At 34.8% G+C, this 14,957-nt stretch overlaps 1 protein-coding gene across 32 annotated transcripts in view; it reads right to left on the reverse strand.

Annotated features, from left to right (window-relative positions):
• Window positions 1–14,957, reverse strand: part of TRDN (triadin) — a 232,834-nt gene that overhangs the window by 17,885 nt on the left and 199,992 nt on the right. For 24 of the 32 annotated variants that reach the window (XM_086876943.1, XM_086876924.1, XM_086876942.1 and 21 more), the window contains 6 exons: window positions 13,424–13,471; window positions 12,516–12,536; window positions 8,527–8,553; window positions 7,429–7,464; window positions 7,180–7,224; window positions 6,177–6,212 (listed from right to left, as the gene is read on the reverse strand). In XM_086876943.1, the coding sequence (XP_086733069.1) occupies window positions 6,177–6,212; window positions 7,180–7,224; window positions 7,429–7,464; window positions 8,527–8,553; window positions 12,516–12,536; window positions 13,424–13,471 (213 nt within the window). The remainder of the gene's footprint in view (window positions 1–6,176; window positions 6,213–7,179; window positions 7,225–7,428; window positions 7,465–8,526; window positions 8,554–12,515; window positions 12,537–13,423; window positions 13,472–14,957) is intronic. The other 8 variants (XM_086876945.1, XM_086876927.1, XM_086876923.1 and 5 more) reach the window with 1 other exon arrangement.

The raw sequence follows: 14,957 nt of genomic DNA on the forward strand, positions 1-14,957 counted from the left end.
CCTACATTTGAAGTCATGTTCACAAGGCAGATATTCAATGACAGCAGGAAATATCTCTCTGCTGTAAACTGCAGAGCTCTCTGGATGTCAAACCTGGTGCTGTGCATATGCATGAGGCACATGAGCCATCTCAATGCATTACTATGTGTGCCTGGAAGCATAAAGATCAGTCTGCAATTATTTTACCTGGTAACCATTTTGAAGAATTTTATTTAAAGAGGTTTCTGAAACAGAAACAGACCTGTCAAATAGATGTCTATATGCCTCTGATACCAATGACTTGTATTAACAGATCTGGAATTGTGCAAAACAGAGAGGAACAAGCAGCTTGCACTCCACCTACATTATTTTGTAACTTGGAGACCCGAGTGCCCCCCTGGAAAATAGGACCTATAAAGCTGAGTCTTTCTATTGAAGAGGGCTTTGAAAGAATATCATTCTAACTCCTTAGAGACTACACAATGACTACAAAGGTATAAAGGAACAACCATTGTCTCTATCATTTTCAAAGCAAAGTACCTACAGCTGCACTTTGTCAAGGGCCTGATGGAGATGTCTTGGTTGTACTCAAAACATGTCTCTGGCAGACAGGGATTGTTAATCATGTTTCTGGAGCCTAAGGAAGTTTTTGTAAGAACTGAGCACTACTTCAGCAGTTTGCCCTCTTTCAAAGTCAGGGATGTAGGATGCAAAAAAATCTGTGCTTGCACAGTAAGTGCCTTATATAAGCCTTAAGCTTTATGGAACCTCTTTGACAGACTGCTTTGGACACCAGAATCTTCTAAAATAATGTTTTGGCTCTGACCTTGTATTTTAAACTGGGATTTGATTGGCAAGGACTCATTCTGCTCATTGATCTTCAGGATTTATCTCTTACAGATTTTAATAAGAGCCTCTCAATGGAATCTGTATAGCATGTTCATGGTTGTGGCATAGCTCAGGTTTGCATAATAATCAAAAGCTCTCAATAGTTAATAATGTTTAAGTGTTATTAATATATAGCTAGTATTTTGTTTTTACACTAAACTGAATTTAGTTGTTAAACGAAACTGAATCATCACTTCTTTTTTCACTGTGTTGACAGCTGTGAAAACTTATGATTGCATTCTGGGTAGGTGGCCTTTAATCTGATTCCAAATAACTCTTGTCATAAGGCAAAGATGATTGAGATTCAATGTCAGAATTCCCAATTGTAAACAAATCTAGACAACAAATAAACTCAAATTAAGGTAATTAAATTACCAAATATAGCCAAAACTAAAAAAGATTAATTTAGACCTATGGATAGATGTTGAAGTATCTCCTGTAGAAGAAACGGCATGAACACAAAGTGCCTGTAGATTCCCACTGTGAAGTTTTTTGTTTTGAAAAATAAAACTTAAACCTTTAGGCATTTAAATAAAATCCTCATAATTTAAATTATAATGTCACCATGCTGAGAGGCTATTTATAAACTCATTATTAACATAAAACCTGATATTTTGTTCTCCTTTTTGTGTGTCTTTACAGATTTTGAGTTTCAAAACTTGTAACAATCTATCAGAAATTTTACAATGACATTTCATCAGTTTCAGGACAGATCCTAAAGTTTTCATTTTACCTAGTTACTAAAATACGGCTGAAATTTCCCCCTTGGATGTCTTTTCTACATAGAAACAATCAGCAAGATTAATTCAAGGTAAATTAAAAAGAGATTAATTAGTCCATTTAAAATGTTGTGTAGATGCTCATTCAGAATTAAAGTGGCCTCAGTAAAAATTTCACAGTAGGTTAAACAAAATTAAATCAAGGTCACTTTAGTTATTAATAAATGATCACTCCAGCACTTAGTTTTGGTTAACTGTGCTCTTTAAAAATATGTATCTTCTAATTGGGAAGTATTCCTTCATGTCTTCATTTAGACAAGCCTGATGAGATTTAGTCTCTAAGTATTTGATTTAGAGTTGACTTCATAGTAATGGAATGACTAACAAGTTGCTGGAAAGCCTGCAGATGCAGGCTTGGTCCTTATAATTCTGACCAACATGAAATGTTGAGACATTCTTGTACATGCACTGAATAGGGGACATTCTACCTGGGCTCTCCTGCAAGCAGCTTTAGTGCACACTTCATCCTGCTCTCATGCTGAGTTCTTGTACTGGAGTGAGATGAATGCCCCAGAAAATCTTAATGAGAATAACCTGCACAGACACAGGTCTTGTGAATAAATAAGAACAGATCTTTCACAATAAATTCTGAAACTTCTCAGAATGTCAGTTCCTTCTAATGGTATTCTAATGCAAACAGCAGATTTTGTTATGTCCAGAAAACAACAACATAAATATTAGTGATTACTGCTGAATTCTGGTGAGAAAATTCTAGTCAGTATAATTTTATGCAGCTGAATTTCTGGAAGAAACTGCTGAGAGTATACCAGAAGCATCATACATCTGAGACACACAGGCTGGATGGCAAGGAGAGCAGAGAATAGAGTATCTGCAGGTTCATCACCTGTCTATAAATGAGAGATACCTGCACTGCAGAGATGAAGTTCTTGCCTTCTCTTTTGACTATTGTGCAATATTTAAAAAAGTCATTCAATGCTTCTATATTATAGAATTTTAACAATGTTTGTGCTTAATGAAATTGACAAAACTTGCTACTTCAGAACAATGAAAAAGATAATATTTTACTCTAAAGTCTTCAAATGCTCCAGAACCAAGGAAAAAATGAAATACTCTTACTCTCTTTCAAAATATTTACATATGGGAAAAGTCCCATACATTGCCCTGCTGACAAGTTTACATCCCTTTAGCACTGATGAAATCTCCTTCATAGTCTCCCAAGTGGCTGCCATATCAAATCTCACATCAAATAAAACTTTCTGCTTTATTTTTTAAAAAAAATCATCTTTGCTTTGGAAATTATATTACTACACAGAAAGTGCAAAGTGCTAAAACAATCCCAATAATAAACCAATTCCCACAGGCTTAAAAGACATATAATGAATTAACTCCCTGCAGTATTTGAGGTTTTCATGTGGTGATTAATGTGGCATTGAACATATATTGATAATATAATGAAATGATTGCTCTTTATGCTAAAAAATACTTGAGAACCTCTGTCATTGCAGAAGTAGATGAAAAATCTAGCTTTTCCTTCCACAAAAGTTCTTGCACAGTATGTTCATATAAGCAATGTTCCAACGCTGCTTAATGTTAATTTCAGTTTTCACAGAAGTACAAGTTCTTTAACATAACAGTGGGTATAACAGTTCCCACATCAAAGAAAGTTTCAAACTTCTAATAATGTATGAGGGTAGATGCACAAATTATGTAACTCTGTTTAGGACACATCTATTTACAAGGAAGTTATGAGTGGTATGGCTTCACTTGACCTTGAGAATAATCCACACTTTAATTTAAAAAAAATATGTATAAGAATAGTATCAGTTTCATTTATTCTCATTTTCATGCTCTTGCAACACAGCCTGTCTTTATTTCTGCCACACTTGCACATCTGTGGGCAGTAAAAACGTCAGCCCCTTCAACTAACGCTATTATAAATGCTATGTGCTTTGGTTCCAGAGTTTTCATCCAAGAGGGCAGTTGGAAGGTAATGAGAATAAATATAATCAACTTTTGATCTATTTAGATTTTCTTTCTCTGATATGAGCCTTAAAACAAGCTAGAACGTGTATAAGTACTGCTGTTCATATAAAAAGTATGGTAGATAATACTAGAGAACTGAATGTGTACACTCCTTAAATTTCATTCCAAGAGTCAAAAAAATTACTTCTGTGTGCTTCCAAATACATTTGTTATAAGATGGAAGTAAATATGGAGTTCCCAGAATTCCTGGGGTTTTTTTTTGTTTGTTTGTTTTTAATGTTTTGGGGGTTTGTTTTGTTTTGTTTTGTTTCTCGTTTTTGTTTTTTTTTTCTGTTGGCAAATTTCAGTCTCAGTACAGGTGTCAGCTTCGGCAATTAGGAGAGGAAAAAGAAGAGGGAAACATTTATTTGTTGCTTGCAGATCTACAGGAGAGTGAAATTTAGCGTCTACTGCACATAGCACCATTATTTATGAAAGGTAAAGTAGTGCTTAAAATTCTGTTCAAATGTGAAGCATGCTAAAATTGCAGCTATATACAGATTTTGAAATTGCTTATTCTTCTATGAATCTGCTTTTTAATATGAGGGAAAGGTTGAAGGTTTCTGAGTAAAATCTAAGTACATGGGAATCTATTCAGCCTTTGAAGGCTGAATGAAGATTTAGTATTCAAAGTTTTACATTAGTTCAGAATATGTAAATCCTTTTCTATTTCCATTTATCAGAAAAAAATATTAGTATTCAGTGCACTGGGAAAAAACCACTGGCTTTATCTGCATACAGAATAGGCAAAAGTTTTCAAGTTCCAATTCAAGTACACATGACCTGGGACTTGATCGAAATTTTAAAATTCTCAATATGAGCAAATAAATAAAAACAATGATGTTCTTCTGGATACCTTTCATCCATTGTCTGAAAGCTAATTATTCTTTTCAGCAGACAAAGAATATTTTGAAAACCCTTACATTGTAGGTTTTGTTTCCAAAACCAGTTATGAAGAACTGATTTTGCACAGAGCTGCTTATGATCTGAGAAACATCCAGTCAAGAATAATTACCCAGTGATAACGTACAATTAAATTAAGCAATCATAATAATTAATGTAAATGAAAGCCACAGAAACACAGTTTTTGAATGATATAAACTTCGTAGGAAGGTGGTGGTCAGGAGAAAGTCCAGGGAGAGAAAATTTTTAGTACATTCTTGTTTTACTCTAAATTTGGGATTTGGATGAATAGGAGAATTGTTTTCTCTCATGGCAAAATCTTTAGTCTACTGTACTGGTTATATATTATGATTAGCACTTCCTGATCTATAAAAAAATCTGTGTTAATTAAATAGCAATACATTTTTGACAGCATGGATTCTACCTTCTGTATCTGTCAGTTGATAACATAATAATCAAGGGGAATTAAAGTCTATATCTGACTCCATACCTCTGTGTTCCTGATTAAAGAAAACAAGATTAAAAAAAGTCAAGCTGCTCTTTTATGTAAATGTAGTTGTCTTTATAAAACAAAGTGAGCCGTGTGTGTTAATACTTTCGCATAATACATGTGATAACAAATCCAAGTTATATCTTAGAACTTAATTTGTATTTTCTCTTCCTTGAAAACAGATTCTCTGCACTTCTATACTTAAGTACCTTTTAGTACCTACTTATATACTTAAGTACCTTTTTTTTATTCTATGGTTTAAAGTTTCTACATATGGATAAATATATATTTCTAAATAAATAGATACATATAACTGCACATATATTACACCTTTTGTATCATGGATGTAGGACTCCAAATCATTCTGCTTACAGTAAAGAGGTGAAAAAAGCATGTACAACAAAATAATCTGGATTATTAGAAGTGAAATACTTTCCTCATTAGGTTAAGACTACAAAGTTGCATTAGGAGGAAACATATTCACATGTCATATTTTTTGTGTAAGCCAGTTAGACCTCAGGTGAGATTAAAGACTTTGATCCTTGTCTGTCATGAAATAATGCAGTTCCTTTGAATTCATAGCTATTAATTTAACTTAGAGTCAAGAATCTGGAATATGCATTTTCTTTCTCTGTAAACTAGTAACTTGATTACACAATGGAGGGAGATTTTCTCCTGAGATGCCCATCTTTATTCACCATTTTTGCTGGAGTGGAGTTGGGGCAGACTGTGATGGAAGACAATATTTATTAATGTGAGAGAAAACAAATTGAACACATTCCTCCCTGTGTGACTTTGTTATAGGAAATAATAATTCTTCTATGAGGAGAAAGTATTTGTTTTAAATACTGTGCTGCCAAATTAATTACAGACCTCTTGTTTTATAAGGTAATCAGATGAATATACATTTAAAAATTTAGGAAGGTGGTAAAGTAGTACCACGTCAGCAATTCATTCTTCACAGGAACAAGATTTATGGATTTGATTTGCCTGGCTTGTCTCACATCTTGTCCCATAGACTTGAATTAGAAATGCAAAAATATTGTAAGTGTGATCTCCCTTAAAAAAACCAAAATACCCAAAACAAACCAAACAAAACCAAACTACAAACCAGAACTTGCCTGAATCCTTTACAATAAAGGAAAATCATGTACCTGATGTCAAGTTTTGATGCCGTGGATCTTCTTTTACTGGTGGAACACATTAAAAAAACATAGATAATAAATTAATCAACAGTTTCAGGTCAAAATAATGAAATAAATTTCAATAAGAAATATTTGTTTCATGGGATCATATCTCAGCCAGGAATTTCTATAAAACAGATTTTTTTTTTAAGCCTGGCTCTCCTAGTGAATAATTTAAACAGAAAAATAATAACAAATAATAATTTAAACAGATAAATTTTCTGTCCAGCAAAACAATATAAACAAACTTCTTCTAGACAGTAGTTTAGTGAACTTATACCAGTGATGCTGTTTTCATTTGAGGTTCAGGATTTCAATATACAAATTTTATACACAAGTCACTGCATTTAACCAATGTAGAGAAGATATTTGTCTTCAATCAATTAATAAAATACTGTAATTTATTGCTATTAATTATCTTTAGAGGTATAGCATAAACCATTTCTCCATTTGCATATTACTGTGAGAAAACAACCAAGGCAGTGCTATGTACAAGAGGTTAGACAGAATATGGGGGATCATAAAGTCTGTCTTGTGTAGGAAAAATAATGCTTCTCGTTATCAGTGCAGTTATTTTACAGCATGAAGCTGGTGACCTAAGGCATCAGACAAGCTGTGGAGATGAACTTTGCACTATCTCAGTAGGGAGCACAAGAGCAGACTGAATGGGGACTGCTAATCCTCGGCTCTGGAGCTGGGGGCTGCACAGGTCACTGCTGTGCCAGCCAGGGAGGGTCACAGGGAGGGCACCGCTGCAGCCAGATTGGATGTGCTGATGGATCCTTGACACCCATATGCAAAGGAGGCACCAGACATTCAATTACTGGGGATTTATGTACGATTCCATCATTTTGGCTTACTTGCATGTATGTAGAAAGACTAAAATACTCCTCTTTCTAATCCCACAAAAGCCCCCAGACCTGAATGTTTGCATTTTTATTGCTGTTTGCAGAGATTTTAATCCCTTTATTACCTTTAGTTTTTTCATCTTTCAGCTGTTTCTTCTCAGTTGGTTTTTCTACAAAGAAAAAGTAGCACAGTTAAAGTGTGGTAAACTGGCTGTTGAATAGATTTTACCTAGAGTTTTCAACTAAAATTCTTTTATAATTAACACAGATATTTTAAAGGTTGCCTCAAACAACAATATATGCAAATTTGCAATCTCATAGTATTTTTATTGTGATTTTCTACATATATATGAACACATGTAGTAAATTCTTACCTTCTTTTTCCTTAGTTGTCTTTATTTTTTTTGTGGCTAGAAAGATTTGCAAAGAAATAACATTAAGTGACAGGCATCAGATATGCAAGGCTCTTTTACAATAATCACATTGCACAAAGATTCTCTCCCTGGTAATTTCCCTGGAAGAATTACTGGGGTAAATGTTTCTCCTGGCATCTTTACAGTGTCTGTAGTATTGCAGCATTGCCTGCTACACTTAGTGGCAGTAGCAGTTCTGGGCTTTGTGTAGAGCTAGAAATTGTTTGAATAATTCTGGTTGCAGAGTAGTTTAGAAAATCCTGATAAAGACTTTATCATTTGAATTCTGTAATTCCCTAACTACTGCCAGATTTACCTATTTATTTGTGGCTAAAATACACTAGGGAAGGACTCTGCCTATTGCTAGCTTCTTGCGCTCTTTCCCAGAGTGAACTCAAACATCTGAAATTAAACATACAAAAATTCACAGGATGTGGAACTAGATGGACTTTTAGAATTATCATATGTGACTATTCAGAAGTTCTGCAGCAATAGACTGTGTTTTGTTTTATTTTATTGAAGGGTGTTTTTCTTAGTCTACATTCACTTAGAGCATGTGGTGTTTCCTTTCCCACATCCTTTTTCCCCAGCTGCAAATAAATTTGGTCTGTGACTCCATTCAACAAGGCAGATTGAAATTAAGCAAAGTATATCACTTCAGGCACCTGAGACCATTTCAGTATTCCCTGTTGACTACAGCAGAAAAATTGCTGGCTGCCTTCAAAAGGTTCATTTGCACTTTGCATTGTCCAACCAGTGGTAATAAAGCTTTCTTCAGCGTCCTCTGGTGACTGTGCCACCTGATTCACACCAGCTCTTTCAGTGAGGATCACATGTGTCTAGCTCACCAAAATATGCTGCAGCAGGTGAATGGTGAAAATCACATAATCAGATGAAAAGAGGAGCCTATGGCAGGGACCTGTGTAGCTGCAATGCTGCCACTCACACATGCTGCTTTACATTATCCCTGTTCCTTGCTGATGAGCAACATGCATTAATCAACACTGCTATGTTCATTAGTTCTTTCCACGAGGCATACTAGAAAAATGTAATATTTACCTGATGTTGGGATTTCAGCTGTTGGCTCTCCAGGAAAATAACCAATAATGAAGAGAAAGGGGGCGGGAAAGGGAAGCAAAAGAACAAGAATTTCAGTACCATGTTTTTTCAAGGCAAGCAACCATTTAAACAGATCTTCTCTTTCATCTGCAACTTTTCTGCAGGGTATTAATTTACAAACAAATGTGCCTTAACAATGGGCATGTATGTAGAATTTCACACTGAAAGCTAAGAGTCTCACTCTTTGAAGTGCTATAATCCAGCATGCAATGATTCCTGCAAATGCAAACACTGTGTTAATCAAAGCTTTCCAGCAAGCAAATATTTAAACAGACTTATTTTTAAGTGTGTCTTCAAGGTTATAGCTCTCTGTGCTATTTTCCAAAAAATGTATTCAGTTTAATTGTTACCTCTCTTATTGTCTACACCTCCCAGCCAAAGACTGGCCCTGACCTTGAATAGCTGGCATTGACCCCTAAGTGTTTCTCCCACACTAGCAGTTTGCCTTTTAAGAATTAAATCTCTTGAGAGATTTTGACTACATATTTCCACACCACCTAGCACAAGAGAAGTGTATATTCCCATGCTAATATAATACCCAAAATAATTGATGAAAATTGGTCGATCCAATGGATAGAAATTCTTTGGTGCAAATCATCATCACTCATTTTAAATCAAAGAAATTAATTACATTGTCATTTTGAACCCAAGAACTTTTTACCCATCACTACTTCATTAGTCCCAGTTTTATGTAAGAATACAGTTTGAAAGAAAAATAATGACCTTGCTACCCAAGCAAAGCCTCTTTTCTTAGAACTTAGAGCAGGACAAAAAAGGAATAAGAACACAAAGGTGTAAGGGTATTCCTTTGACTGAGTTATCTCTGTACTTTCTTCCTGCTGAGTTTTGGCTTCAGATGAACACAAGCTCACACCAAGGTGAAAGTGTTTCAGTCAATGCTTTTTCAACAGGAAGGCTGAGTAATTAAGCATCATTTTCCCTAACACATCCCAGGAAACTTTTACTCAAGTCTTGGCCCATAAGGAGACCTGTAAATGTCAGTGCTCAATGGTTAGGCACCACAGGCATTCAACAAAGGCCAGTTTTGCTGCTATTAAATGCTGACACGCTAAAGTCCTTTAATATTTACCTTTTTGCTTTTGATCTTGCTCATAGCTTCTGAAAAACGACACATTTCTGCATTGTGACCCATGGAATAATTAACAGATTTTCCCATTTTCAGAAGAAAAAACCTAAGATTTTCTCTGGAGTACTAAATCTAGGAAAGAGTTTCATGCTCTCACTTCTTAATGGAGGGAATGTGTCTCCGAGGGATGAGGATGGGCCTGGTTATGTGCATGTACCATAATTTAGGATTACTTGATTTCCTTAGACAGTCAGGTACTGGAAGACTGATGACCTGAAGGGCAGTTGGGCTCATTCTCTCTTGCATGAAATGTAAGGGCCATTCCCTTTTCTCATTGCATCAACAAACTTCCACTAACTCTGAGAGCACTGGGTAACATATTACCCCTATTATGGGGCTTTCATGATAAACCTAAGTGGGAATATAATTTGCCAGTTCCTAGGGTCTTTATTTAAAGTATCAAGCCTACATCTTCCTCCTCTTGACTGCAAACCACAGTTTGGCGTTCCTTCATGTGTAAGATCTGCCACCAGCTTTGTTTTCTGTTCAAGGTAATGCCAAACAATCTGTGAGTCTTTATTCAGTATGCAGGGAGTAAATTCTGTTTCATTATGCATTCACGTTTGATGTACAGTCAATGGCTGCCAAAGACCCTCCCGTACACTAAGACAGAAATAGTGAAAAAGAAGATGATTTAATAATTGCTTTTAAAATTCAGTGAGTGGCTATGTGGTGTATACTTGCCTTCCAGGTTAGACCATGGTAGCAAGTTAATACTATGAAATTGTATGTGTCCTTAATTTGGGTAGTTTTTAAACTCAGCCTTGTCTTTCTGTTTATACCTGCATTCCCTAATGATCCAATTTCTTAACCTACTTCAACCACATTTGCTTTTACAGTAAGACTGAGCAAGATACAGTGTGTGAATGAATTCAGATGAGGATAAATATATTAATTTATTTTACATTCCCACTGGACCTGAGCTCCAAAATCAGTGGGTATTTTGTGTCCATTACTGCATCTCATACTGAATTACACGATAGCTACGTTCATGTTATGGTAAGTACGCTGTACACCTGGCTAAGAAATACACGAAGCAAAGCTATATAGACCTTTATAAATAAAGAAGGCAGTGATCCAACTAAGTGTTCTCCTTGAAGTGTAGAAAATCAATTTAAAATAGATAGCTCTGGTGCTTAAAATCTTAAGCAAGATATATTCAAGGATGGTTTGCTCAAAAAACAACAGTGTACAGAGAATAACTTTTGTAAATGACCATAGGTCTGCTTGTTACAGTTTTTCCTTCTTTTTCCTATTTATTTTTCCATTTTTCTAAAGGCACTGTTAACCTTTATAATCATTTAAAGCAGCAGAATATAAGCTCAAGAATGTGGTACAAACATCCCTCTGCAAAGATCAAGGGAAAATATCCTGGCTACTCCTTATATTCACAATATAGCAGGGTAATATAGCTTTTGATGAAAAAGCATTGTAGACAGTGACTTTTGTGATGAAAGCATAAGGAATATGTCACTTAAATCTGTGATGAACCTCTGACAGAAGTGAGTGCCATTACTGGGTCTCTCAGATAAATCACTGCAGAAGACATTACATGTCAGTGAATAGATTCAGTGAAAACAAGACTGAAAAAAAAGTGAATAACAGAATTAAATAGAAAAAAATTTTCTTGAAATACTGGCAAAAATGGAAATAGGCCCATGGACAGCTTCACAGGTAGTAATAATGTTTCAATAATAACTTGAAAATGGAATGCTGCAGTTCAGGGCTGAAAGAGATCCTTCAGGGTAGGCACATTGCAGATGCCTTGTGCTCACACTTTGGCTTTACATCTGGGGTTCAGAGTAACACTGTTTCCTACAGGTGTTTAAGAGCAGGTATTCATCCTCTCTTACTTTAAACACCTAGCACAGATGACTGGTCCAGGAAGTTGAAGTGAATCAGTTTGCTTTGCCTTGTCGTCATCTTACTTCCCATCAAAATAAACATGGTTTGGTCTTGATGTGCAAGGCACAGCACCAAAAGGAAAACACAGACCCCGTGGTAAAGAGGCAACAACTAATTCATCTGTGAAAGTCCATACATCAGCACTTTCACAATTCAAAGCATGCAGTACAAACACTGTCCTGATTCTTGTCTGACCATGCTTTGCAGTATGTAATGTATAATGACTCGCCACAATAAGCACAGAACTCTTCATCTGTTCAGGAGCCTTCCAAAAATGACCTCAAAAAGTACATCCCATGACTTCAGTGGAAGTTTTTGCAATATGGCAAATTCCCTTTGAATCCTCCTTAAAAATAATCTAAATTGGAAATATTGCTTTCTCTTCTTTAATTTAAGGTATTTTATTTAAAAAAGCTTTTATGGGAGCAAGGCCAACAATGTGCTCAGTGAATTAATGATGTAAGTAATTTCCAAATGGGAAAAGAAGTAAGGAAAAGGTTGTCTTATTCAGTTATGCTACATGCTATTTTCTTATTTTCAATAAATATATTTGCATAAATATAAATTATACATCTACATTCATCTAAAATCAGCAGAATATCAGTTTTTCTACCAGTGTAATTTACATTATTTTCTAGGGAGTAAAAATTGCAGAGTTTGAATCTTCCAGCTTCACAGTATTGCACTATAAACATGCTTGATTTTGTTGTGTTTGGCTGTTAGTAAGCAGATTACTGTAAGTAACAGTAATATTATCTGTAGTATAAGCAAGAAAATAGCATTATCTAACATGACAAAACTGCAACAATGCAAATTGAGAGAACATGCATCTGAAAAGAAGTTTTCTATTCCATAAGAAATAAGTCATTACACATACTTGCAGTGTTTTTTGGTTTGACTGGGAAGCAAAAAGAGGAAAGAAAAATGGTCAAAGCAATCAGGTTCAGCATAATATTATGGCAGAGAATGACTTCATTTGTTCTATGTGTTTCTGTGTATCAAAACATATTTTTACTAATCTCACAGTAATTAATAACAATCTAATAATGAATGATAGTAGTAAGGGTGTTCTCATTTACAGACTGTAATTGTTTTGCTAGGATTAAGGATGACTGATATTAATGATAAAAATTTTAATTCTTCACTTATTTCCTTTCATGAAGAAGCATGGAACAGCCATTTTTAAACCCATGATGATAGTCCAGAGTGAAGCTGAACAATGCTCCTTCCTATACCAGCATCAATTTTGCTCTGTCTTGTACAAATGAGACTGTGCATGAGCTATGATATCAGAGACATTTACCACAGATGATGGATAGGGACAGATCAAGACCTGAATAAGTTATCATATGATATCTGTGATCGATGAAAATTGCAGCATAGCTCATCCTGGGGGTCTAACAATTTTGTGAAATCCAAATAAAAGGCAGATCCCCACAAATTATTAGCAAAATGGAGATATTTAAAGATGGCAGTTTCAGAAAGCAGTTCAAATTATTTGCTGGCATATGCCTTTGACATCAATGGAATTACAGAAGCAGAAATTTGACCTTTGATATATATCAAAGATATATATACATATATCTATATCTTAAAATGATGACTAGCATTACAAGTATGTACTGTGCTATTTAGTTTTTGGTAGGGCATGTCAGGGCCATTCTATACATCAAAATAGATCACAGGGCCATGGTTTTGGCATTTGTCATATGCAATTGTATTTCACTACTTCTTTAAATAACATTTTCAAAATAAATATGCAAAATAAAATGCAGGAGTGCTTACCTGGTTTTGTAAGGGGAACGTCTTTTTCAGGTCTGACTGCTTCATGCTCTAGACAAAAAACAACAGCATAATAAAATTGCCATAATGTTTCTAAATTATATTTTGCACTTGTGATTGTTTCTCTTTGTGGTTTTATTTTTTTTTTTTTTTAATAAGAAGGATTTCATGTATGTTTTTCATTATTAAACATTTTATTTCTCTTGTTCCATGCTGTTATTTTGAAAAAGAAACCCACAAATGGCTTATGGTTATTAAAAGATTATCCACTGAGGGATCTGCCACAAAATAACAAAGTTCATTAGTACTGCACATAGCTTCACAAATATAGCTACTATTAATGCCACTAAGAGTCATGCATGTGTCTTAAGGAAGAATTAAGTTTAGTAGGGTCTCCTATAATTTTTTCAATGTAATTGTTATCTATTTTCAATTTTTATTATTGGAAAGGAGTGTGCAGAGTAAACTCAGCAACCACCACTCATCCTTTCTTCTTGATTCAGATTTACTTGAGCTGAATTCCCAAAGTCTTGGACACATACTATTAACATATGAATAAATTATATTTAGATGTGGAAAATGCATCTCATCTCCACATGCCTGCTTCCCTATCCATCCCCCATCCTTCTACTTCATCTTCTACTTCATAAATATTATTGAAAAAATTATAATTTATGTTATGTTGATGGAAATAGAAAAGTTTAAGAAGCTTTCTTTTTTTTTTTTTTTTTTTTTTTTCCCAAATAGGTCTAGCAAACAAAAGTCTTAGAAAGACTTAGGAAAAAAACCACCCCACTGATCTCATAGCACAGCAGCAGACATGCAATGGAAACTGGGGCCAAAATACATTTTAGGTCTGTGGAATCAATGGACAGCTCTGCTGGCCTTGTTTCCAGGAGATGTTTCCCACAGCTCAAGAACTGTGCATCACTTTTCATTTGAGAAATGAGGACCCAAAAGCATGCTGTAAAGTGGAAAGTGTTGAAAATATGAATGGCCTCTGAAAAAAGGGCAATATGCCTCAGCTTTTCTGCTACTCAGATGAATAATTGAACTCCTAGTAACTATGATTTCAGGTGGGGAGACAAGTTGAGAAATACTGAGATGAAGACATCATACAGAATTTCAAATGGGAAACACTTTTATGAAGCATGAATGAAAAATTAGTTCAGTGAGGAGCGATTCATTTCCCATATCTGGAATTGTTTTGATCATTAAATTATTTGGAGAATTAATTGACAGTTTTAATTATTATTATTGTAGTTTAATCTGCATTCTGTGAAAGGTATAGAAAACTAATAACTAGGCTGTGTGGTAAGTTAAGGTATGGACCCTTCCTTAAGTTCTTTTTGACTGAGAAGAATTCAGGATGCAATCAAATTAATTTCTGTTTTTCTTTTTTTAACTTAGCAGGCACATTTATCCAACCTGGGTAATTTTGAATAGTGTTTTTTAAAAAGCTTGTAACTGCTATACAAATTTTTGGTTTTGGGACATTTGATACTGGAAAAGTAGTATGAGTTGGCTCCTGCACTGA

Source organism: Cyanistes caeruleus, chromosome 2 (assembly GCF_971803275.1).
Source record: "Cyanistes caeruleus chromosome 2, bCyaCae1.hap1.1, whole genome shotgun sequence".
Taxonomy (NCBI): domain Eukaryota; kingdom Metazoa; phylum Chordata; class Aves; order Passeriformes; family Paridae; genus Cyanistes; species Cyanistes caeruleus.